General features: G+C 40.5%; 1 protein-coding gene across 5 annotated transcripts in view; it reads left to right on the plus strand.

The window, feature by feature from the left end:
• RNF180 (ring finger protein 180) overlaps positions 1-27,559 on the plus strand; it is a 247,587-nt gene that overhangs the window by 188,303 nt on the left and 31,725 nt on the right. For all 5 annotated transcript variants that reach the window (XM_063086191.1, XM_063086192.1, XM_063086195.1 and 2 more), the window contains 2 exons: positions 9,149-9,374; positions 21,777-21,902. In XM_063086191.1, coding sequence (XP_062942261.1) covers positions 9,149-9,374; positions 21,777-21,902 — 352 coding nt within the window. The remainder of the gene's footprint in view (positions 1-9,148; positions 9,375-21,776; positions 21,903-27,559) is intronic.

Here is a 27,559-nt window from a genome sequence, read left to right on the forward strand (position 1 = left end):
TGTGGAAAATCACACCAGTGATGACTACTAACCGGACATGTGTGACTGAAGGACAGAACTACAGGACAAGCCTTAAGCCATATCAAACAGACAATGGGTTGTATAAATAAAAGGGTCATTTATCCTCACTAAAGGAACATCGCAGAAGATTTTTAACACATAGATTGTACGGTGAGGGACCCTGAAGGGGTGGATTGTGGGGAAAATAGGATAATTTAGTCAGGCTCCCTCCACATTTCTTTGTAAACAAGTGTGGGTGGAGTTGGTGCACATGTGCACCTATGTATTTTTCTAGTTAATTGCTATTGTGTGTTCTTCAGTTTCTGAAGCCAGCTTGCTAGCTTGTGTCTAAAAATAGAGCATGTTTACTCTGCTGGCAGCTGCTCAGTTTCAGTTTTTCTTTGGACTTTGCCTATAGCAGTTGAGTTTTGGAGTTTCTGAGTTTCTCTTTGTACTGCTTAGCTCTCAGACGTGGGTGTGCTGAATAAAGACAATTCCTTCTTCAACCAAGGCTCCAAGGACCTTTTTGCCAGTTACATAGCTCATAGACCTACGTGTGAAGGGTTTGTGAACGGGCTCAAGGGGTCTGTGAGAACCAGACTCCAGCCCTAGCTCTACATAATCCCATTCATGAGGGCTCTGCCCTCATGACATAATCACTTCCTCAAAGTCCTACCTCTTAATACTATTGCATGGGGAATTTAAGTTTCAATATGAATTTTGCAAGAGACACAAACACCAAATCATAACAAAAGGTTTTTCTGTTCTCAAGGTTGTGTTGACTCATTTATGTAGCTTTACATTTCATGTAACATACGAATATTTATTAAACCCAAGGCCCACTCAAATATTAATTATTGACCTCCATTTTTTATAAACATCAAAGTGGGGAGAAAAAAAATAGACTCTGTAGACTCCCATTATGCCCCACTGGATTAAGTACATTCCTGGTTTGAGGAAAATGTTCTCAAGGCCTTAACAAAAACTACAGAGCCTGCAGAGAAGGGGGAAAGGGATTTGGGGGTGGGGAGGAGGGGTATGTCCGAGGCTAACATTTATTGAATGTTTACTATGTGCTGAAGAAAGAACTTTTTAAGCTAGCCGTAGTAACGCCATTTTGCAAGGCACAAAACATTACCCTGGTTAAAAGTCCCTAGCATAGGAAAAGTACAGCCTGAGGTTGAGACCAGATAACGAACAGGATATCTGTGGTTATGCACCTGGGCCCCGGCCCGAGGCAAAGGGCGGATAGTTCCCAGAAATAGACAAGTCAGTTAAAGTTTCAAGAGTGCCCCTCAGCTGTTTCAAGGACTCCCAACAGTTTCCAGGGTGCCCCTCAGCTGTTTCAAGGACTCCCAACAGTTTCCAGGGTGCCCCTCAGCTGTTTCAAGGACTCCCAACAGTTTCCAGGGTGCCCCTCAGCTGTTTCAAGGACTCCCACCAGTTTCCAGGGTGCCCCTCAGCTGTTTCAAGGACTCCCACATAACCGAAGCTCACCCCAGGCCTTATTTGAACTGACCAATTAAACTCGCTTCTCGCTTCTGTACCCGCGCTTATTTGAACTGACCAATTAAACTCGCTTCTCGCTTCTGTACCCGCGCTTTTTGCTATAAAAAGGACCCAGGAGCTTCACTCGGCGCGCCAGTCTTCCAAAAGACTGTGTCGCCCGGGTACCCGTGTGTTCAAATAAACCTCTTGCTGTTTGCATCCGTCTTCGTGGTCTCGCTGTTCCTTGGGAGGGTCTCCCTGAACTGACTGACTACCCACTTTGGGAGTCTTTCATTTGGGGGCTCGTCCGGGATCGGAGACCCCCACCCAGGGACCACCGACCCACCAACGGGAGGTAAGCTGGCCAGCAGTCGTTCTGTGTCTCGTTTCTGTGTCTCGTTTCTGTGTCTAATCCTGTGACTCTGACTGTCTTTCTGAGTGCGCGCATTTTGGTTTCAGTTTGTTCCGGGTTAGTCGCTCTGGGAGCGAAGTGCGGGTAGCGAACAGACGTGTTCGGGGGCTCGCCACCCGGCAATCCTGGGAGACGTCCCAGGATCAGGGGAGGACCAGGGACGCCTGGTGGACCCCTTGGCAGAGGATTATTGTGTTTTGGTCTCACCGCGTCTCGGGAGGCGCGCTCTGCCATCGGACTCTTTCTTCTATTTCTACGGCACTCGGTCTCGTCGCCGTTTCTGGTTTCTTTTTGTCTTAGTTGTGATAGGTCTTTGCGTCGTCGTTCCCCTATTGGAAATTTTCGAGATGGGGCAAGGTGCCCTTACGCCTCTCTCCCTTACTCTAGATCATTGGAAAGATGTCAAAGCCAGGGCTCACAATCTGTCCATGGAGATCAAAAAAGGAAAATGGCAGACTTTCTGTTCGTCTGAGTGGCCCACATTCGGCGTAGGTTGGCCGCCAGAGGGAACCTTTGACCTTTCTGTCATTTTTGCAGTTAAAAAGATTGTTTTTCAGGAGACCGGAGGACACCCGGACCAGGTTGCCTATGTCGTGGTATGGCAAGACCTCGCCCAGAATCCCCCTCCCTGGGTGCCACCCTCCAGCAAAGTCGCTGTTGTTTCGGGATCAGAAAATACTCAAAGGCCACCTACAAGGAAGCCTTCCGCCCCTCCCCAACCCCCCGTCCTCCCGACACCAGATGACCTATTTTCTCTCTCTGAACCCCCACCTTACCCGGCGGCTCCGCTGCCCCCTCTGGCCCCTCAGGGAAACAGATCGGCACCAGGCCGAGCGCCCGGTGATCCTAGCCCTGAGGGACCGGCTGCGGGGACTAGGAGCCGCCAACCTCGCAGTCCGAGAGACGGCTCCGGTCCTGACTCCACCGTAGCTTTGCCCCTCCGAGCCATAGGGCCCCCAGCTGAGCCAAATGGCTTGGTCCCTTTGCAGTATTGGCCTTTTTCCTCAGCAGATCTTTACAATTGGAAGTCTAACCATCCTTCTTTTTCTGAAAAACCAGCAGGTCTCACGGGACTTCTTGAGTCCCTTATGTTCTCTCACCAGCCCACTTGGGACGATTGCCAACAGCTACTCCAGATCCTCTTCACCACTGAAGAGCGAGAAAGGATTCTTCTGGAGGCCCGCAAGAACGTTCTCGGGGATAACGGGGCCCCTACACAACTCGAGAACCTCATTAATGAGGCTTTCCCCCTCAATCGACCTCAATGGGATTACAACACGGCCGAAGGTAGGGAGCGTCTTCTGGTCTACCGCCGGACTCTAGTGGCAGGTCTCAAAGGGGCAGCCCGGCGCCCCACCAATTTGGCCAAGGTAAGAGAGGTCTTGCAGGGACCGGCAGAACCCCCTTCGGTTTTCTTAGAACGCCTAATGGAGGCCTATAGAAGGTACACTCCGTTTGAACCCTCTTCTGAGGGGCAGCAGGCTGCGGTCACAATGGCCTTCATCGGCCAGTCAGCCCCAGACATTAAAAAAAGGTTACAAAGACTAGAGGGGCTCCAAGACCTTTCCTTACAAGACTTAGTAAAGGAGGCAGAAAAGGTGTACCACAAGAGAGAAACAGAAGAAGAAAGACAGGAAAGAGAAAAAAAAGAGACAGAAGAGAGAGAGAGGCGGCGTGATAAACGCCAAGAAAAAAATTTAACTAGGATTTTGGCCGCAGTGGTAGGTGAAAGAGGGTCTAGAGATAGGCAGACAGGGAACCTGAGCAACCGGGCAAAGAAAACACCTAGGGATGGAAGACCCCCTCTAGACAAAGACCAATGCGCGTACTGTAAAGAGAAGGGTCACTGGGCAAGAGAATGTCCCCGGAAAAAGAACATCAGAGAAGCCAAGGTTCTATCCCTAGATGACTAGGGGAGTCGGGGTTCGGACCCCCTCCCCGAACCTAGGGTAACATTGACAGTGGAGGGGACCCCCATCGAGTTTCTGGTCGATACCGGGGCTGAACATTCGGTGCTGACCCAACCCATGGGGAAGGTAGGGTCCAGGCGGACAGTCGTAGTAGGAGCGACCGGCAGCAAAGTCTACCCCTGGACCACTCAGAGACTTTTAAGGGTCGGACATAGGCAAGTGACCCATTCCTTTTTGGTCATACCTGAGTGCCCTGCTCCTCTGTTGGGCCGGGACATCCTGACCAAACTAAAGGCTCAAATCCAGTTTTCCACAGAGGGCCCACAAGTAACATGGGGAGATCACTCTACCATGTGCCTGGTCCTAAACCTAGAAGAAGAATACCGGCTGTATGAAAAGCCGGCCTCTCCCTCCATCGACCCATCCTGGCTCCAACTTTTTCCCACCGTATGGGCAGAAAAGACAGGTATGGGACTGGCCAATAACGTCCCACCAGTAGTAGTAGAGCTGAAATCAGGTGCCTCACCGGTGGCCGTCCGACAGTATCCAATGACTAAAGAAGCCCGGGAAGGCATCAGACCCCACATCCAAAGGTTCTTAGACCTAGGGGTCTTAGTGCCCTGCCAATCGCCCTGGAACACCCCTCTGCTACCAGTAAAAAAGCCAGGGACCAATGACTATCGGCCAGTCCAAGACTTGAGAGAAATTAACAAAAGGGTGCAAGACATTCATCCCACGGTCCCAAATCCATACAGCCTCCTGAGTTCCCTTCCGCCTAGTCACACTTGGTACTCAGTCCTGGATCTCAAGGATGCCTTTTTTTGCCTCAGACTACACCCCAACAGCCAGCCACTGTTCGCGTTCGAGTGGAGAGACCCAGAAAAAGGTAACACAGGTCAGCTGACCTGGACACGGCTGCCACAGGGGTTCAAAAATTCTCCCACTCTCTTCGACGAGGCCCTCCACCGAGATTTAGCTCCTTTTAGGGCTCTCAACCCCCAGGTCATATTACTCCAATATGTGGACGACCTCCTAGTGGCAGCTCCCACATATGAAGGCTGCAAAAGAGGGACACAAAAGCTCTTGCAGGAACTGAGTAAGTTGGGGTACCGGGTATCAGCTAAAAAGGCCCAGTTATGCCAGAAAGAGGTCACCTATTTGGGGTACCTGCTCAAAGGGGGAAAAAGATGGCTGACCCCGGCCCGGAAAGCTACAGTTATGAAGATCCCTACTCCCACAACCCCCAGGCAGGTCCGCGCCCCGTTTCGGGATCCCTAAGGTGATCGGGTCAGATAATGGCCCAGCCTTTGTTGCTCAGGTAAGCCAGGGACTAGCCACACAACTGGGGATAAATTGGAAATTACATTGTGCGTATAGGCCCCAGAGCTCAGGTCAAGTAGAGAGAATGAATAGAACCATCAAAGAGACCTTAACTAAATTGGCCTTAGAGACCGGTGGAAAAGACTGGGTGGCCCTCCTTCCCTTAGCGCTGTTCAGAGCCAGGAATACCCCTGGCCAGTTCGGTCTAACTCCCTATGAAATCCTCTACGGGGGACCCCCCCCCATACTTGAGTTGGGAGAAACACTGGGTCCCGATGATAATTTTCTCCCTGTCTTATTTACCCACTTAAAGGCTCTAGAAGTTGTGAAGACCCAGATTTGGGACCAGATCAAAGAGACATATCAGCCCGGTACCATAGCTGTCCCCCACCCGTTCCAGGTCGGAGACCGAGTGCTGGTCAGACGCCATCGACCCAGCAACCTTGAGCCTCGGTGGAAAGGCCCGTATCTGGTATTGCTGACCACCCCGACCGCAGTAAAAGTTGATGGCATCGCTGCCTGGGTCCATGCTTCCCATCTCAAGCCTGCACCACCCCCGGCACCAAACGAGACCTGGGAGCTGGAAAGGACTGATCATCCTCTTAAGCTGCGTATTCGGCGGCGGAAAAATGAGTCCACCGGGTAAGAACCCCCACCGGCCTGTGATCCTCACCTGGAAGGTACTGTCCCAAACTGGAGAAGTTGTCTGGACCAAACAGGCTACCCAGCCGCCTTGGACTTGGTGGCCCGATCTTAAACCTGATGTATGTGCCCTGGCGGCGGGTATTGAGACCTGGGATATCCCGGGATACATAGCATCGGGCTAGGCCCAGATCAGACCCCCTGATTCAGACTACACAAAAGCTTATAATCAGATCACCTGGGGGGTCCCAGGGTGCAGCTATCCCCGAGCTAGAAACAGGCTTGCCGCTTCCCCCTTCTACGTGTGCCCCCGGGATGGCCGGACCCTTTCAGAAGCTAGAAGGTGCGGAGGGCTGGAATCCCTATATTGCAAAGAATGGGGTTGTGAAACCACGGGGACAGTCTACTGGGGACCTAGTTCCTCATGGGACCTCATAACTGTAGAACGTAACGATAGCAGTAAAAACTGTGACAACACCGGCTGGTGTAACCCCCTTAAAATAAAATTCACAGAGAAAGGAAAAAATTCCAGAGATTGGGCACAAGGAAGAACCTGGGGACTAAGGTTCTATTTGACGGGAAACGATCCAGGTGTACTGTTCACCATTCGCCTAGATATCACCAATATGCCAACTGTGGCAGTGGGCCCCGACCCCGTCCTTGCAGAACAGGGACCTCCTAGCAACAAGCTGTACCCAATGACTAGCAGGCAACCCCCCGCGGCACAAAGGAGCACTGCTACACAGAGCCTCCTATCACCAGGCACTCTACCCCCCACCACGGGTGACAGGCTCTTTGGTCTTGTACAGGGGGCCTTCCTAGCTCTAAATGCCACCAACCCGAACGCCACAGAGCATTGCTGGCTCTGTCTGGCCATAAGCCCCCCCTACTATGAAGGAATAGCCTTTTTGGGAGAGGCCAATTATACCAGCGCCGAGAGTTGCCGTTGGGGGACCCAGGGAAAGCTTACTCTCACAGAGGTCACAGGACAAGGGTTATGTATAGGAACAATACCTTCTACCCATCAACATCTTTGCAACCAGACCCTATCCATCAATTCCTCCGGGGACCATCAGTACCTTCTCCCCTCCAACCATAGCTGGTGGGCTTGCAGCACCGGTCTCACCCCTTGCGTTTCCCTCTCAGTTTTTAATCAGTCTAAGGATTTCTGTGTCCAGGTTCAGCTGATTCCTCGCATCTATTACCATCCTGAAGAAACTTTGTTGCAGGCCTATGACAACCCTCATCCCAGGTTTAAGAGAGAACCTCTCACACTTACCCTAGCTGTCCTACTGGGAATTGTGGCAGGTATAGGTACCGGCTCGGCTGCTCTGATTAAAGGACCTATAGACCTCCAGCGGGGCCTAACCGAGCTCCAGACTGCCATGGACACTGACCTCCGGGCCCTCCAGGATTCAGTCAGCAAGTTAGAGGACTCATTGACTTCTCTATCTGAGGTAGTACTCCAAAATAGGCGAGGCCTTGACTTACTGTTTTTAAGAGAGGGAGGCCTCTGCGCGGCCCTCAGAGAGGAGTGCTGTTTTTATGTAGACCATTCAGGTGTGATACGAGACACCATGGCCAAACTCAAACAAAGACTAGATAAAAGACAGTTAGAGCGCCAAAAAGATCAAAACTGGTTTGAAGGTTGGTTCAATAGCTCCCCTTGGTTCACTACCCTACTATCAACCATCGCCGGGCCCCTAGTACTCCTTCTTCTGTTGCTCATTCTGGGGCCCTGTGTCATCAACAGGTTAGTCCAATTCATCAATGATAGAATAAGTACAATTAAAGTCCTGGTTCTTAGACAAAAATATCAGACTATAGATAATGAAAATAACTTTTAACTCCGCTCTAAGATTAGAGCTATCCACAAAAGAAATGGGGGAATGAAGAAAGAACTTTTTAAGCTAGCCGTAGTAACGCCATTTTGCAAGGCACAAAACATTACCCTGGTTAAAAGTCCCTAGCATAGGAAAAGTACAGCCTGAGGTTGAGACCAGATAACGAACAGGATATCTGTGGTTATGCACCTGGGCCCCGGCCCGAGGCAAAGGGCGGATAGTTCCCAGAAATAGACAAGTCAGTTAAAGTTTCAAGAGTGCCCCTCAGCTGTTTCAAGGACTCCCAACAGTTTCCAGGGTGCCCCTCAGCTGTTTCAAGGACTCCCAACAGTTTCCAGGGTGCCCCTCAGCTGTTTCAAGGACTCCCAACAGTTTCCAGGGTGCCCCTCAGCTGTTTCAAGGACTCCCACCAGTTTCCAGGGTGCCCCTCAGCTGTTTCAAGGACTCCCACATAACCGAAGCTCACCCCAGGCCTTATTTGAACTGACCAATTAAACTCGCTTCTCGCTTCTGTACCCGCGCTTATTTGAACTGACCAATTAAACTCGCTTCTCGCTTCTGTACCCGCGCTTTTTGCTATAAAAAGGACCCAGGAGCTTCACTCGGCGCGCCAGTCTTCCAAAAGACTGTGTCGCCCGGGTACCCGTGTGTTCAAATAAACCTCTTGCTGTTTGCATCCGTCTTCGTGGTCTCGCTGTTCCTTGGGAGGGTCTCCCTGAACTGACTGACTACCCACTTTGGGAGTCTTTCAGTGCCAGGCACTGTATTAAACTCTTTAAGTGGATTACCTCATTCAGCCTCACAACAGCTTCACAGATGAAGAAATTGTGAGGCTAAGTAACAGAAATTCTGCTGCCAGACCTTGTATTACTAAGCTCTGCTCTGCCTCTTTCTTAACTACCTTTTTCCTCCTACTCCATTTGGGAGCGGCAAGGGGCTCATAATATTTCCTAGCCACAAGGCTAATCCCATAATTACCCTGAGTTCTTTGCCATGCCTACCTCCTGATATTACCTAAGCTTTGGCTCTTTCTTGGCTTTGAGGTTCAGGAAGATGCAAGGTATATAACAGAAAATGCTCCACGCATGACATCCTTCAGCCCTCACTTTTCGTCATGCGTAGATGCTCACATTAAAGCTTATTATAGACAATCAACTTATTTGCTGTGGTAGAGGTGGGGTAGATGAGGAGTCTGTAATCCTAGGACTGGTACACCTAACACCTACTTAACTAGCGCTGGTGAGATAGAAATACAGGTATACTCAATGTGTTTAGGTATATTTTAGTATTTAGCATTATTATGTAAAAATACGGAAAAGAACAATTAGACTTCTGGGTTTTTCATATATATTTTCAGTTTCTTCTCACTTTGGAAGGCAGCATTTCTGTCACTTTGAATATGTCACAGAAATAGATATTATATGCTTCTCATAAATATTTGTATTCATTTAAACAAAATGTAAAGTCAATCTCTCTCAAGGAAATCAATCTCATACTGAACTGAGAAAATTGTTTTTTCTTATGTTTTGCAGACTTTGAATAATGAGATGAGTACAGATGATGATAATGAATATGCAGAAGAAAAGGATAGCTACATCTGTGCAGTGTGTCTGGATGTTTATTTCAACCCTTACATGTGTTACCCTTGCCACCACATCTTCTGTGAGCCCTGCTTACGGACTCTGGCCAAAGACAATCCTGCAAGCACTCCCTGCCCATTGTGTCGGACAATTATTTCTAGAGTCTTTTTCCAGACAGGTAACTGTTCTCTTTCATTAACACGATTGTCTGATTATTCTGACTACCTCTTTGTTCTAGTTCTAAAGGTACTTTATAAATTATTATGAAAAAGTTATTGAAAATCATATACAGCATAATTTGTTACTCTTCAGTTTGTAAAATAGTGCTTGCCCAACTCATAAACTATGTTAGAATCATAAAATTACAGATGAGAATAGGTCCTCATCTCTAATTCCCTACTCTACACTCAGATCATTTCACAAACATCCTGATTAATTGTTCAGTTTTTACTTGTACATGTCCGGTGTCAAGGAAATTCCATCTGAAGCAGTGCTGTTCATTATTTATTTCTCATACTGTCCTCCACTACAAATCATCCTTTGGCCCTGGTTTATTTCCTCTGGAGTCTCAGAAAATACATCTACACATATCTGAGTACAATTATTATGCCTTTCCCTCAAACTCCAGGTCTTCTCAAACTTCTTAATGTTCATAAGGTCTTTCTTTTTGAACAAGAAAAAAGTAAAATTGGAGCAAGGATTTGTTTACCTAATTGTCATGAAAAAATGGAATATAACACAGTATTTAAAACATCTTAATGGAGAGATAAAAACTAATGAATGTGGAATATAGAGAACTACTGTAAAAAATGGGTACAATGATAGTGTGCACTACTGTGTGCTACATGTTAAGTGTGCTACATGTTAGAGGGAAAAATTTCTATCTCCATTTTTCACCTCCGCCATAAAGGAGCCAAATGGGGGTCAAAATATGTACTTCATTAATAGTGAAATGAGAATATACACACATATTTTTCTTCCCTGAAAGAAATCCAAGGACCCATCTGCATGGGAGAAGTAGATTATTAAAGTACACTTTGAGTACCCTCACCCAACAAGCTGCATGAAGGTTTGCAAACTTGCCTTATAGGCTCAGTAATCAGACAATGAAAAGAAAGTAAAGAGGTGTCTCTCTCATATGAGAAGTGCATGTAGACTGCAGCCCCAAATCACTGCACTGACCTCAGAGACAAGAGGACACGCCAAGCATAGTGACTGTATCAGTAGAGAAATGTGGTTGTGACACCAGACTGTCATCCTTTTCACCAGGTGGTTCAGTTATTCCTCCTTTCGTGGAGAAGAACAAGTAAGGGGTGGAGAGAGGAAAGGAGGCACTTCCATGAGAGGGCAGAAGCTTACTGGGAGTTCCTCTTCTCTGGCCTATGGCTGGGACTTTGAGGTGGGAGAAAGGGGCTCTTTTCTTATACTAGAGCCCCTGCTGGGTTCTTTGGGGTGAACAAAGAGAGGAGCACCAATGACATCTCTTTCTCAATGTTATCTCTTGCCAGCTATGCAAGAAAGCATTTAGTAAAATCTCATTTTGATAGGAAGCATCAAGGCAGTGTACATAGTGTTTAGACATGTCGTCCCTGCCTTCCATGCTCTTGTTTAACACTGGTAGGGATTATAACATTTATTTACTTTAGGTCTTAGAACAGTAATGACTCAAGCCTTTCTTGGTTCATTTATCAAAACAATTTCATATTTTTCTTTGTTTTCAAAATCAGTGCTTCTAAAATAAATCATATTGGGAATACTTATAGTCTCTTCCAGTGAAGATTATAATTAGTTATGCACTATCATTTAGAGGCTGATAATAATAATGAGAATATCCTACTAATTATTTATACCCTACCTGAAAAGTATTTGAAATGATTATAAAATGCATTCAATGAAATAGGACAAAAGAATTATGAATTGGAATGGGGTGAGAGGAGGTAGGCAAATACATAAGCCATATGGCTCTACATAGTAACTACGGTAAAATGAAGTATTTGATTTTAAATGTTTTGACTGCCTGAGGAAAAATAAAAGTACACAATTAAATGATTCTCATGACCGATGAAAAGAAACATACCAGTTCCTCAGGGTAAGCAAAGGTTTTCTGGCACTTATCTTTAAAAGGAATATTTTATGTGATTTCTCCTCTAAAGCGTATTGGGAGATGGAATAGACATTGTCCTCAAAAACATCCTCAGAGTGAATGCAGTATCTGGTATGCTGACATTGTTTCTTACGGTATGCTTTGATAAAAACTGAGGAAATATCAGAGTATGAAGTAGGGAAAGCAACATTGCTAGTAGCCAAAAATATATGGTCCAGTATTCTTATAAAATTAACTTTTAAAAATATGTGGATAACACAGTTTCATTATAAGGAAATCAGAAAATACAAATAAGTAAAATTACAAGCTCAAAATCACCCATATTCCTAACATTTAAAGACAACATTTAGTGAATATCCTTCCAGAATATTTTGTATACATAGACTTAATCTTTTTTGTTGTTTTTACAAGAAAAATAAAATCAGATTATATTGTACATATGGTCTTTAACCTGCTTTGTTTGTTTAATTTAAAGTTCTTATGATGATTTCATGCTCTCCTAACGAATCTACTCTTTTGGAACATTTAATTTATTATTTATAACTTATTTATTGATTGATATATGAGGATAAATATTTGAACATATCTCAGAGTATTTTCTAGGGACAAATTTCCAGAAGTAGAAATGGTAAAGGCTACATATTTTTAAGGGTATGTATGTGTTGCAAAATTATGCTCCAAAATTATTGTAAGCAGCAATATTATGAGAGCTACAGTCTTGGCTATTGTAATTTTCCTTTTTAAATCCCTGACCATGAGGATTTTTTTATATTTGATGTCAACTTCTGTCATATAAGGCAAATAATTTTCACTTTTTGTCATTTGTACTTTAATTTTGTTTATGGTATTGCATGAATGTGCAGAACTTCTGTATTTTTATGTAGTCTCATGTGGTGACCTTTGCCTTTATTATTTCTAATCTCAAAGTTAGGTATTAAAAGGCTTTACCTACTACAAATTATATAAACATTCACTTTATCTATGTTTATTTTAGGTTTCATTTTACCCTCATTTGCCCACATTTAATCCAATCCATATATTGTGGTGCATGGTTTGGTTAAGAACAAAGTACTCTATCTTTTTTCCATTCCTTAGGCATGTATTCCAGCAACATTGATTAACCAATCCATTTTTCTTCTGCTGATTGAATTGTCTTCCTTTAAAAAAGCAGTGATAATAATAATTATCAAAATGTGTGTTTCTTGACAACTATTTTTTCATTCACCATTCTCTCTTGTCCTATACCATTAATTTGCTCTTATAATTATTCTAGCACATATTATAATAACTCACAAGTTAATTAAACTTATAGGTTAATTTGGGGATAGTTGGCATTTTATTTTGTTTTTTAATTCATTTTTTAATTGAAAAATATATGTTTTTTTAATCATTACACAATATAAGCATTTTTTGTGGTCCTTTACCAATTTCTACCTAACATCCCTTCCCCCTTTCGCACCTTTGGTGGCCTCAGTTCCATTCTCTCCTTTTGAAAGTTCCAGAAATTATTGCAATTGTCGTACCTTTCTTACTTACTTTTTTTTTTTTTTTTCAGTTCTAACTTATGAGTTAGGATATGACATATTTCTCTTTCTTTACCTGGCTTATTTCACTTAACATAATTTTCTCTAAGTTCATCCATGTTGCTGTGAATGTCAGAATTTCATTCCTTTTAATGGCTGAGTACTATTCCTTTGTGTGTATACACCACATTTTCCTTATCCATCATTCATCAATGGGCATTTAGGTTGGTTCCAACTCCTAACTATTGCACATAGAGCTGCGATAAACATGGGAATGCAGGTATCCCTTCAACATAATGACTTCCATTCCTTTGGGTATACACCCAGCAACTGGATTGCTGGTTCATATGGCAGTTCTATCTGCAATTGTTTGAGAAACCTCCATACTGTTTTTCACAATCACTTCACTAATTTACAGTCTCACCAACACTGTAGGAGTGTTCCCCTTTTTCCACACCCTTGCCAGCATTTGTTATTGTCTATCATTTTGATACTGCCCAGTCTAACTGGTGTGAGATGGAAAGTAACTCAACACAATAAAAAACATTTATGACAAGCCCACTGCTAATATCATCCTAAACGGGGAAAAACTAAAGGGTTTTTGTTAAGAAGAGGAACAAGACAAGGATGCCCATTCTTACCTCTCCTATTTAGCATAGTACTGGATGTTCCAGCTACAGCAGTTAAGCAAGAGAAAGAAATAAAGGGCATCCAGATTGGACAAGAGGAAATCAAACTGTATATGTTTGCAGATGAGGTGATCCTATATAAAGAAAAACCTAAAGACTCTACCAAAAAACTCTTAGAGCTGATTAATAATTTCAGTAATGTTACTGGATATAAAATCAACACCCAAAAATTAGTTGCATTTATACTCTCCAATAATGAACTACCAGAAAGAGAAATAAGGAAAGTAAGTCCATTCACAATAGTCACTCTTTCTTTAGGCATAATAGTGTTTGCTTTATATATCTGGGTGCCTCATTGTTAGGTGCTATGTATTTATAATTGTTATAAATGTCTTCTTGTTGGATAGATCTCTTTATCATTATATAGTGTCCTTTCTTTTTATGGTTAATTCTATTTTATCTTATATAACAATAGATACTCCTCATTTTTAATTTCTATTTGCATGGTATATCTTTTTCCATCCCTTCACTATCAGTCTGCATGTGTCTTTACAGGTGAGGTGAGTCTCTTGAAGACAGCACATAGTTGGGTGTAGCTTTTTAATCCAGTCAGTCAGTCTGTGTCTTTTGAGTGGGGAATTTAATCAATTTTCATTTAGGGTTGTTATTGAAAGGTATTGTCTTACTCCTGGCATTTTGTCAATTTTCATTTGTATATGTTAAATATTTTTTGTTCCTTTCTTTCCCTTTTATTGTTTGTCTTTGATGTTTGTTGGTTTTTTAAGGTAGTTTTATTTAGTTTCTTTCCCTTTCTTGTTTGCATTTTTGTTCTACCACTGGGTTTTGTTCTTTTTTGTGTATTCATGGTAGTGATTATAATTTTTCAAATTCCAGATGAAGGACTACCTTGAAGATTTCTTATAGGGCTGGTCATGTGGTGGTGAACTTCTGCAGTTTTTGTCTAGAAAACACACTATTTCTCCCTCATTTCTGAAGGATATCCTGCAGGGTATAGTATTCTTGGCTGGCAGTTTTTTTCTTTCAGTATTTAGAATATATCATCCCATTTTTTTCTCACCTGTAGATTTTCCTTAGAGAAGTCTGCTGTTAGTCCAATAGGGGCTCTGTTATAGGTGACATGATGCTTTTCTCTTCCTGCTTTTAGGATTCTCTCTTTGTCATTGTGGTTTGCCTATTTCCCTATAATGTGTCTCAGAAAGGATCTTTTTGGATTGAACCTGTTTGGGGATCTCTGAGCCTACTAGATCTGAAGGTCCATATCTCTCCCTATACCTGGGAACTTTTCTGTTATTATTTCATTGGATAGGTTTTCCATGCCTTTTTCTTTCTCCTCCCCTTCTGGTATACCCATTTGTGCACTTAAGGTTGTCTGCTAGTTCTCTTAGATTTTCTTCATTTTCTAAAAATGCTTTTTTCCTTTCTCTTTTTTTTTTTAATGTCCACTTGGGTTATATCAAAAAGACTGTCTTTGAGATCAGAAGTTCCTCCTTCTGCTTGTTCTAGCCTGTTGCTTAAATCTCAGTTGTCTTTTTTATTTCATTAAATGAATATTGCAGTTCCATGAGTTATGCTACACTCTTTTTTAAGATATTAATCTCTTTGTGAATTTCCTTCTTCATATCCTGAATTTTCTTTTTCTTGTTTCATTATGGTGTCTAATTGAGCCTTCTCATATCTCACTGAGTTTCCTGGATTGTTCCTCGGGATTCCATTTCAGTCATTTCAAGGGTTTCCTGTTCTTATACGGTCTGGTATTTGAGAATTACTGTATTCTTTCAGTGGTGTCATATTTTATTGGATATTCATATCCCAGAATGTCTATGTTGATGTCTAAGAGTCTTCTGGTAGGGCAGATTCTTCTATTACTCTAGAGTGGGCTACGAGGATAGAGACTTCCTCTTTTTCCAGTCTCTACTGGTAACTCTCCTTGTGTCAGTTTGGTTGAGTGACTGGCAGGCCACCTGCACAGTGGCTCTGACAGCTACTGTGATGATGAGCCGTATTTGCAGCTGCCATGGCCATGGCAGTAACTCTGCTGGAACAGCAGACCCAAATTTTTCTTTAGTTTGTGTTGTTCACCTTATAAACATTTCTGTGTTCCTCATATGGGTACAAAATGAGTTTTGCCAGAAGTAGTGTTAGGGTCCAACAACGGATTTGCTGGATTTTGTGGATTAAGCAATGCTTTCTTAGATTTAACACCTAAAGCACCAACAACCAAAGAAAGAAATGGATAAATTAGACTCAGCCAAAGTTGGAAACTTTGAATGAAAGAAAATATGTGTAAATCATGTGTGTGATAAGGATATAATATCCAGAATATATAAAGAACTTTTACAACTCAACAATAAAAAGACAACTTCTGATCAAAATGGTGGAGTAGATGGCACCTAGCATCACTCTCTCCCACAATCAACCAATTTACAATTATTAAAAAGCAATGACAGCCAAGCTGAGGCTGCTAGAGATATGAAGAGGAGGAGAGACCTATGGAGTTCATGAAGGTGGGAGAAGCCATGATGAAAGAAAGGAAGGACTACTCTGACCATTTCGAGCCCCACCCATTTCAAGACTGGCCCTGGTGAGCACACGGATCAAGAACTGGTAAAAGCTGCTGCTGTGCCTTTTGTATGAAGTTGCTTGGAGGCAGCAGGGGAGAAGAGGGCCTTGGTGGCCCCCAGGCCAGCAAGACCACTAACGGTTCCCATGGACCCACATAGGAGCAAGGGGCCACAGATAACTGAATAAAAGAGCCACTCAGAGGCCAGTGAGTCATTGCAAGGGACCAGCACATGGCCCATCCCGTGGAAAGTGTTTGGAGTGTAGGTGGTAGGGGAGACTGGCCCACCCTGGGAACAATGGGGCACAGCATGGACAGCTGATCTATACTCCAGTCAGCACAGGACAACTCAGTGGAGACTGGTCAGGAATATAGAACTGCAGAAGGTACAGTTTGCTGAAAAGACTCAGGCCCAGACCAGAGTTTCCACACAACCCAGGAGTACTGGACCTCACAAGACCCAGAAGAGCTTAAAAGGTCAACAATTAAAACCTGAGCTACACAAAAAGCCTTCCCCAGAGAATCAGCAGCAAAGCAGCAATTTAGCTCAACCACAGTGCTCAAGTGCTGGTTCCCACAGAAAGTTCCCACTTTTTAGAAGTAAGCAAAAGACAACAAATTAGTTCCAGTGCAGAGTTTAAGTGGTGGGAATAGTGAATAATCCAACAAAGAACTGAGAGAAAAACAAAACACCAACAGATCAGAGACAAAGTTCTGATATTAACCAGTAAAGGTCTAACACCACCAAAGAACGCATATAAAACCTAGAAGAGCTGGAAAGCCCCCAGGCTCCCAAGCTGGGGTGGGGGGATGGCTGAGGGCCTCAGCCACACCCTCCCCCCGGCCCCTGATGTTCACATCCAGCCCAGTGACAACTACTGGGCCACTGCTGGATGCACTGTGAGCTCCTGAACCTGGGTAGATGGGCGGAGATCCTCAGCTATGGCCCCCTGACATCTGCATCCAGCCCAGCAACAACCACTAAGCCACTGCCAGAAGGGCCCCAGGTTCCTAAGCCAGGGCAGGGGGAGTCCAGGGACCTCAGCCATGCCCCCCAACATCCACATCCAGCCCAGCATTGACCACCAGGCCAATAAATGATTTTTGTATGTTTTTTTGGGGTCCCTGTTGTATATGCCTCTGTCATCGGGCTACATATTTAGCTAGAGAATGGGACTTCCCAAGCAAGATTTTAACATTGAACAGTTCACTAGGAAAAGGTATGAAAATCAGATTCAAATTTGCTGTCAGAGTATATATCAGTAAGTACTTATCAGTATTGGGTGAGATATTCCTGTTTGGCCTCTCCTTTCCCAGCATACAAAGTCTTTAGGCCCTAAATCCCATAGAGCGTGCAGTTATTTGTAGACCTTGTAGCTACCACATCATGAGAACCTGCCAGATCTCAAGAGCTGGCTCTGTTATTTAAACAGTTCTATTTTACATTATGTATTTCTGTGACTCGAACTGGTAATTTTTTCAATAATTGGAACAGCTGGGATAGCAGACCCAAATTTTTCTCTAACTTGTTTTTTCACCTTATAAACATTTCTGGGTTCCTCACATGGATGCAAATGAATTTTGCCAGAAGGACTGTTAGGGTCCCTTGCAAGTGGGACTTTCTTGCCCTTCTTGCAGAGGTGCAAAGTAAGCATTGCCCTGATCCCTAAAGATAGTTTTAAGACAGTTTGTGGATTTTCCTTGATGTACAGCAAGTCATATTCATATTCTCACTATATTAACCCTTCTCCATTCCTATGTAAGGGAGTGATCTCAAATGTCCTTGACACAGCATTGTAATCCAACCTTACTCTTGCTACTGTTCAACAATACAATGAAAAAATTTTAGATTATATACCTTTGAAAAATAGTAAAATCAACATATTAAGGGATAAGAGTGAGATGAGACTAATCTAAAAGTTCTAAAGATCATTTCACAAAATATTATTAAACCCAAAGCTATATTAGAAACAAGGATTTTAGCATCAGCTGGTAAAGATTATTTTGTTAGAGGTCTCCCTTTTTACACCAATGCCACTGACTGGGACTTTAATTCCCAATCGTGTCTATTCTATACAAATGCCCCTTATTGTACATTAATCTCCTAAAACCAAATAATGCCTGTGAACAAGCATACACAACAACTACTACAACTTAGGAGAGTTGGATCTGCACTCCATGTCAGGACCCATCCTAAGTGTACATTCAAAACTCCTGGAAAAGTAATCTTTTTATTATTGTTGTTGTTATGATTACAGCATATTACAAATTTCCTTTTGGTCAGATCATTCTGTGCACTTTGCATCTCCAGAAAAAATGAAATATGTATCAAACAACATAGAACTGAGAAGGGAATTGGTAGGGGGAGCTTTTAGAATAATGAGAAATAATTTTAAATAGGTAAACAAGGTCTTTAATAATCTGAATGATGTGGTGGCTGGACAAACATCTCCTATCCTTTTAAATTAGAACATAATTCCAGTGGGGCCACCTAAATGACTGTGCCTTATATTTATAGTAATACTCTTATCATCTCCCTCTGCTAAATAAGACTCTAAGCCACCCTGGACCGACCCTATCAGAGCACTTACCTCATAACTTTAGTATTACCTTTTTAGTAGATAGGATTAATACAGGTACTATCCCTATTACACAGCTTTAACTCCTGCACTTAGCAGAATGCTTGAAACTATTCTTAACAAATATTTGCTTAATTATAATTAATCATTTAAATAAGTTACCAACATTTAAGCATAAGGCTGAAATCAAAGTTGTACCACCAATTAGTGCATTCTGCAGTTCAAAATTATCCTAATAGGTAGCTTTGGCTGAGAAGATGAAAGAGGTTTTCATCACCTTTATCTCAAAGCCCTACATCTTGGTCTGCCTTGAGATTTTTCTTACTGTTTTTTCCAGGTAATTTTAGGAAAATAATTTGAATATTCTATTTGTTGCCAAATCCTGCATTTTCAAGCTCAGATGCCACTGGAATGGGGCAACACAGATAGAGCTATAGAAAGAACAACATCCTTGGAGAATGTCAGTACAGTTTTATAGTGGAGTGAGATAAGGCTTAACATACTTAAATAAATTTAAGTAATTTTAGAACAGAAGAGGATTTAAGATCATTTTGTCCAATGTTAATCAAATCTAGAGGTGTATCAGAATCAGCCAATAAGCATGTTAGAAAGTGCAGAATCCTAGGTCACATACACAGAGATTCTACTTCAGTATGTCTAGATGAAGTCCTAGAATCTATGTCTGTCTTTTTAACAAGTACCCTACATGATTTTGATGCATAGCCAGGCATTTTGGAAACACCTACCTAGTACACTGCCCTGTAAACAGGAATTATGTTTCATTTGTCTCTGCATTCCTAGCTAGATCAGCAAAGTGTCACGTGCATAGCAGGCGCAAAATAAATGTTTGCAAGAGATGTGGCAGAAAGTGGGGACAAAGAGAAGTTCAGTGACTTTTATGGAATGTCCCAAATTAAGAAGCATTAGAACCCAGTTTTTATTTGCCCCAGCAATGGAGGAACAAGGGCTTCTGGATCCTCTCTTTTCCAAAGGTCTTTCAGATCAAGTATAGTAAATCATCCAAAATTGTCAGTCTCTTAAGATTATGTTATGGACATACAGGTGTATATGATCAACAATATGCTGTAGACACAATTCCCATCTCATCTTGTAAATTTTAATTAAATAATTTCTCTGATCATAATTTTCTTAGGTGTTATAAAGATACGTCCTGACCCTTTTCTGCTTTGGTGCATTAGTATGTGGGTTTACTAAATAGTTTAGAAAGCACATTGTGTAATAAGTTCCTTGAAGCCAGGAAACAAAATATCACAGTCATCATTATTGCTTTTACTTCTTACATCCACTTCCTATAAGAAGTTTGTGGCCATTTATCAAAACTTCAGGTATTGAATGATTGCTACAATGTCTTTTTAATCTGTTGTACTAGAATTCAATTACATTTGCAAATAAGTTTTCAGTCTAGGAGAGGGTAGTGCAATGGTATCTCTATTTATTGCATCAACATTTCAAAACATGACTACAAACTTTCAAGAAGGAGGAGGAGGAGAGAGGGAGGGGAAAGGAAGGGAAAGAGGAGGATTAATAAGAATTCTTGAGTTTCAAACTCTTCACCTTGGTTTGTGTTATCTCCCCAGGTGATATCTTCACTGACACACGCTGGTCTCATGTATAAGCGCCTTTAGAAAGTTGTGATGAATTTGCCCAAGAGTTCATAGGTTAGAACAATACCACTCATCTCACAGGATTTTTAATTTCTCAGAAAATATCGTGAATTACTGTCATCAGTTCTTAAGGATAAGTTTTGCAAGACGACTATTGTTACTGTAAATGATTGTGTTACAAGTCATTTGATAACTTTTTCCATTCTCTTCATCAGTATGAATGGCACCGATGAGCCCTTTTAACCAGGTGATAGTGCCACGATCATCTTGTACTAATGGGCTATTCACGGGCAGTGGGCTAAGTGGACTTAAATAGCTGTGCGTTGCTGCAGAAACCAGTGTGAGAATATCCAACCTGAAACAGTTTAACTATTAAGCATATAAAGGATAACAATGGCTTGCTATAGCAACCATAGCATACCTCATAAGTATACAGACTATGAAAATACCTTTTGTTTAACTTGTATGCTTGAATTACTAGTCATACGTGTGGAATTGGGAAGTGAGTTGGGAGTTGCAGGTTGAATACATAACCTCACTTGCCTAAAGTAGTCTTTTTTAAAATTGTTCCTTTTGTTGTTAAATGTAAACTTTGTGAATCCGTTTTCCCTTTGAATTTCTTAGGTAAGAGTCAATCTAAGGCAGTGATTAGGAAATACAGAGAAAATTTAGGGTAACTGGCTTGAGCTGAAGCTCAAAGCCTGAAGTAGGCTAGAAATTGAGGAAACGCTACAGGTGATAATTGTGAGATGAAATTAGAAGGGGATAATTGATGGAAAGGCTAGCTTACTTCTCAGGTTAATAACCAGCTCTGCACTGGCCTATGAACAACTTTCCATTAAACAGTCTGATTCAGATCAGGCTTGCTTTCCATGGCTCATATATATGTGGACTTTCCACCTCTAAACATGAATATCATCATGTGTGTTCTCTGACTGGTCTGTGTGTACTTCAAATGAGTATTTCCTTTTTAACTCATTAGCAGGCTGAAAGGTTGATAATTTATTTTTACATTTTTAAACTTTCTTAAATATGCAACATGAGATTCAGTAAATGCTCAATCCATCACATATAGAATGAAATAGATTATGAAGTAAAAAGTTCTAAGAAGGTTTTCTTTTTTCACCGTCACTCCTTAGCCCTGACTGCACTCTAGCTAGTCTGTTGCTACACGTGTAACACATTATTCCCCCTTTTTTGTCCACCTGTTTATTTCCATCTTTTAGACTGCAGTCTTCTTGAGGTCAGGGACTATGTTTTATTTATTGTTGTATTCTCCATAGCCGGTGTAGTACCTGACATAGGAGCTACTCAGTAACTATTATGTTCTATACGTAGGCATATCAAAGTTGCATCAGATATGTATTTGGGGGAGTTGTGTTTGCTTGAGTTAAGAAAAAAGTTGAATCTACCTTTGTCTTCATTGACTCAAAGAGATCTGAACTTATTATCATAACACTGCAGCAAACATTTGTCATGTTCTTGGCATTTTATTCAAATTAATGATTAAAAATACTGTTTTCTTTTCCTTTATTGTAGAACTGAACAATGCCACAAAAACATTCTTTACTAAAGAATATTTAAAAATAAAGCAAAGCTTTCAGAAATCCAGCTCTGCAAAATGGCCCCTACCAAACTGCAGAAAAGCATTTCATCTTTTTGGAGGTAAGAAAACTAATACAAAAAAAAAAAAAATTCTGGTAACTTTGTCCAAGCCTTTTTTTAAAAGCTAATTTTTTTTTTTTTTTTTTTGCTTGAACTTCTACAATGCTAGTGGGAAAAATAAATAAATAAAATAAAAAACAAACAAAAGAAATGCTAATGGAAACATATTCTGTATTAATTAACTTTAAGTAAGGATTTTGCTAAGTATCTCTTTGCTGAAAGCTATGGGTGTACAAGTGTGCTTCAAAAAGTTCATGGAAAGATTCATATTATTTTTTAAGTCTGTTTTTCCATGAACTTTTCGAAGTATCCTCCTACATGTGAAGAAAATGAAGACTATGCAATAAGACCAAATTTGAGAGAAACCCAAGACTAAGTTGATTTTGCTTTGCCATCAATAATGTTTAACATGTGGATAGATAATGAAAAAGCATCTCAAAAGTGTCAGATCTGACAAAAACTGTGTTTGACAAAAGCACTGGTACTCTTCTTAAAGATTCTTTTACTATTATTATTTAAGACAAGTAGAAAGTGACAGAACCTTGCTGTAGAGGATGGATCAGAGGTGTACATGATCTGGAAATACCAACTTCTGGGTTCAGGTCTAAGTATCTGTATGACTTCAGGGATGTCATAGAATCCTCTTTTGTTTCCATTTTCTGATCTATAAAATGGGGATAATTATATCTGTTCCACCTAATTAGTACCGTTGTAAAGATCAAATGAACTAATGTGAAAGCACATTTTCATTTATAACTAATTGCACTGTATAGATATAAGGAATTATCAAAATAAAGGCAAGGCAATTTCTAATACCTTTTTCAGGTTTGAGAATTTGTTACTGTGTATACAGTATGGGCATAAAATATAATTTCATCTTCTATAAAACCATGTTCCTTAGAGCATGAACTACTGTGCAGTTTTAGTATTTACCACTTATGATGTTATGGGGCCTTGTAGGAAAAGTTCAGATATGAGGAACTGTGGCCTTTAGGGAACAGGAGGAACTTGTACATAAGAACAGCAACAAGATCAATAGAACAATGACACAAACCAAAAGGAGATAGAAGCAGCACCTGTACGGTTGAGGCGAAAAATAGATACATGAACTCTCTTAAGTTTGAAAGAAGTAGTTTAAGGACCAATATAACTTTATATCATGGTTTAAATGAAGAAAATAATTTAAGGACATTTTATAAGCACATACTACTTTATGAAGTGGTTAGAAACTGTAAAATGTTATTATCTAGAGATTTGATTTAAATAGGTTTGAAATATATTACATTTAGCCCAAAACGAAATTAAATATAAGAAAGTCAGTCTTACTTAAAGGATTTCATGTCAAAGAAAGTTTGTAATTTACATTATGTTTCTTAAAAGATTCCTCCCTTGTATCCTACCTTTCACCTTATACTCAAGTTTTTAAAAGAATGAAGCATCTTTCTTTTACAATAACCCTACACTTTCCTTTGTCTTTTTGTATTCCAATGTAGCACTGAAGCTATCATTTAAACAGTTGCCTCCTTGTAATTTCGTCTTATTTGTCTTTCCCATAGGAATTCCACATAATTTTTTAAATATATTTTTTATGGAGGATGTTCAAAGTAGCATTTTATATCACCCAACTTAAAAAAATATATTACTATCAGGAGCTCAGCTGAGCTGGACGAGAGCTGAGCTGTTAGGTGTCCAGAGCAGGCAATTAAAACAGCAATCCAAAAATGAAAGAGTTAAGCCTTAACCACTTACTGCAATGTTAGCAAGAATCTAAAACCAGAAGAGATGCTAACTCCCCCCTGTTCCTCTGCCCTCATGGAACGGTGCACTTGTCCAGAGCCAGGTGGAGCAGCACAGTCATGGAGGTTGCCTCACCATTAAGGGAGCCCCAGACAAAAAGCTCCATCAGTAATGTGGACTTTAGGGCCAGGAGGTGTGACAAGGGGGGAAGGCTAGGAGTGGGGAAATACTTGGTACTGACTTAGAGTGGGGAAAAAGTATCTTGCAGGTTTTCTCCTCCCACCCCTTTAAGGAGGCCTCTTGCCCAAGGCCTCAGATAAAAAAACCTAGGAATGAAGTTGGGGCTAGGAATTTGAATATGTGAACAAGCATCTGTGGCCAGGGGGACCTGAGACCTTGACTGCAACTTCCTTCACAGACTGCAATGCACTGGCTGTGTACCAGGTCTGTTGTGGGAAGGCCAGCTTTCCCCCCCAAGTCCTGCCAGGGAAAGACTTTGTAATTGCCTGTGGTCGGGCCTGAAAACTTGCTGACAGGATTTTAATTATGAACCAGACTCCTCAATTACCAGTATTCTTGAAACATTTTCTGTACTTCTTCTTTGTTTACCCTGCTTCCCCTGAATTTTGCATTTCTTTATATAGGTATACATATGAATATTTAATCAATGTTATTTAATTGTGCTTGTTTTTGAACTTTTGCAGTGGTGACAATGTATGTATTCTGCATTTAGTTTGTCACTCAATACTGTGTTTCTCAAATTCATCCATTTCAGTAAGTGTAGCCAATTCATTTATTTTTACTGCTGCACTATAGTCAATTATGTGAATATACCACAATTTATCCGTTCACCTGTTGATGAACAATTGAGTTGTCCAGTTTTTGTTATTATAAACAGTGCTGCTATAAACATTCTTTTTTGTCTCCTGGAACATAAGAGTTTCTCTAGAATAAATTCCAGTGGAAGCTTTCTGGGTCATAGGAAAAGCACATTTTTTACTTGAGTTCCTAAACCAAACTGTTTTTCTAAATGGCTCTACCGATCTCTCTCTCACCACCTTTGTTTACCACATTTTGTATTTTCAGTCTCAGATTTTGCTAGTCTGATATGTATAAAATGGTATCACTGGGGTTTTAGTTTTCATTGCCGTGATTATTAACGGGGGTTGAATATAGCTTTATATGTGTATTGGCCATTGAGTTTTTTCATTGATGAAATGCCTGCCTGCAAATTTTGTCTATTTTTCTATCGTATTTTTGTTGTTGATTTTTGAGAGTTTTAAAGTATTTTCTAGTGACTCCTTTTTCTGTTAATTATATAAATGCCTATTATCTTTTCCCAGTTCTTGTGGTTTGTCTTTTCACTTTATGAAATAGTTACCATCAACAGGCTCAGATGCCTTGTAAACAAATGACCCAAAAATCCAAAAGTTGGTGCAAGGATTGAAAGCTTTATTCAGATAACTGGCATCTGGGGGATGACCAGGCTAAAATCATCCCACCTATTGATGCCTATTCTTAAGTTTATAAAGGGGAAGAGGCGGGAAGGTGAGGGAAGGGTTTTGGTCCTGCAAGCAAAGGGGGAGCCTGGTCATGGGATCAGCAGAGGGTCTGAGTCAGATGTCAGGGACCCATGACGGACTGAGTGCTTTAGCCTCATGGAGTCTGCAGTTGGCGACTGGTCAGCTTCAAACCCTTGATGTTATCTCTGGGCCAGGCTCCTTATCTCCTAGGGAGAGTTCAAAGACAATAACCTCAGTCAAGCACCACTGGAACATAAGAATACCTGACTTATACCTCCAACTAACGTGAATGCAATTTTCCTTTAAGCAAGAAAGTGTGTTAATAATCAGTGAGGGTGCTTTGCCTTTCTCTTGGAATTCTTTCATTTGCAGTTGATTAGGAAAGATAGGGAAAACAAGAAAACTTACTTTCAATTCTTAATTTTAGGTGTGCAGCATCCAAAGTAAATTAACATAACAGCATGTAATGAGAGATAAATAGAAATAAACTTTTGAGAAGGATCCTTTTGGGGCATGATTTCATCCCCAGGCAGTTTCGGCCTTAACGGTCAGTTTCTCAATTTCTCTGCTAACCTGAAGGAATTGATGACTGTCAGTTCCTCGGCTTGGAATGACTATGACTCACTTGAAAAAGGGGGAACTGTGACTCCAGCAAGTCACTGGTTGTAATAGCATTGTTCCTAAGTTCATGGCTAACTGAAATTTTCTGCTTGGTCTTAGTTATTCCAAAGATGGCCATTCACTGGCCTAGGTCTCTTTCAATATCTTTTAATGATAATTCATTAAAATATTTTAACGATATATTTTAATGATATTTCAATGTATTTTTCATTTTCTTCCTCATCTTTCTGGTATAAACTGTCTTGCTTAAGGAATTTTTCTCTATCTCCAGGGTCATAAAGATATGTTTCTGTGTGTTTATCAAACAGTTTTAAAGGTCTTTAGAATTGATTCATGTTCTTGTTGTTTTGTGGGTTTATTTTTTGCTGTGTTGTACGTAGGGATCTGACTTTGTGTGATTTTTTTCCTATTTAATTTTTTCTTACAACTATTTTTTGAAAATAATTTATCATTCCCCACTGATCTACAGTGCTAATCAGTCACAGTTAAATTTTCATGCATATGGTTCTATTTCTGAGGTCTTTATTTGGTTCTAGGGGTCTATTGGTCTATAATTATGCCAAATCATACTGTCTCAATTAGTAAAGATTTATAATAAGTCTTAATATTCCTCTTCCAACTTGTTTTGCTTCAAGAGTGTCCTGGCCATTTCATTTTGTTAATTTCTTCTTAAATCGGTTTATATAATAATACATCATTTTGCTAGGAATTTTTTCATATTTTTTCTGTTTTCAAATTTATTGGCATAAAGTTGTTTATAATATTTTAATACCTTTTAATCTCTCCTGTATCTAAATAGTTATGCTCTGTTTGTATTTTTAATATTATTTACTCATGTCCTGTTTTGGTTTTTTCTCTGATCTTGCCAGATATTTGTCAGTTTTATTATTCCTTTTAAATTACCAGTTTTTTAAAATTGACTATAGTGTATCTTTATTTTCTATTTAATTAGTTTCTACTCTTTATTAAATACTCACTATTATTCTCTCTGGATTTATTCTGTTCTTTTTAATAAAATATTAAGGTGACTTTCTAAGTCATTAATTTTTATCATTGTTACTCTCTTTATTATTTAAAGCTATAAATTTCTCATCACGTGTAGTATTTTTATTAATTATTTCTAATTATTTTTCATAATTTAACACAATTTAATTATATATTGATTAAACCATCTTGATTAAAAATAGTAAAAATATACAAAATTAGGATCATATTGGAAAATTAGGGTCTGTATTCCCATTTTTATACTGCACTACTCAACATACTATGCCATCTATTCTATGTTAATAGATTTCCTAAGAAATGTACTTCTCAGCTTAGATTTTCAAGGTTAGTACAAGGAAGGAAAGTGGAGAGGGGAGAATTTATGGGAAAGAATGGATTTTCCCATAGATTGAAAATCTTTTTCTCCACAAAATTAGTGTTTCTTTCACACACTAAAAAAAAAAAAAAAAAAACATTTTAACATAGTTATAGGTTTCCTAACCAATGAAATTTCTTGAATTCAGCCATAAAACTGCTCCCATTTACCTGTAATAGATCCATTTCTTTTTACCCTATGAAGTAGTATCTTGGCTAAATTGATGAGCAAGCAGACATATTTAAATTTTTTTTCTTCTTACAAATACATATTTCATGCTTTATACATAAAATGGGTAATATAAAAATGAATGGAAATATTTTAGATAACTGTGAGATAACACTTTGCATCTCTTAACAGAGATAATATGTACACACACAGATAATATATATACACACACATACACAAAGCAAATT

The sequence above is a fragment of the Cynocephalus volans genome, chromosome 2 (assembly GCF_027409185.1).
Source record: "Cynocephalus volans isolate mCynVol1 chromosome 2, mCynVol1.pri, whole genome shotgun sequence".
In the NCBI taxonomy this organism is placed as follows: Eukaryota; Metazoa; Chordata; class Mammalia; order Dermoptera; family Cynocephalidae; genus Cynocephalus; species Cynocephalus volans.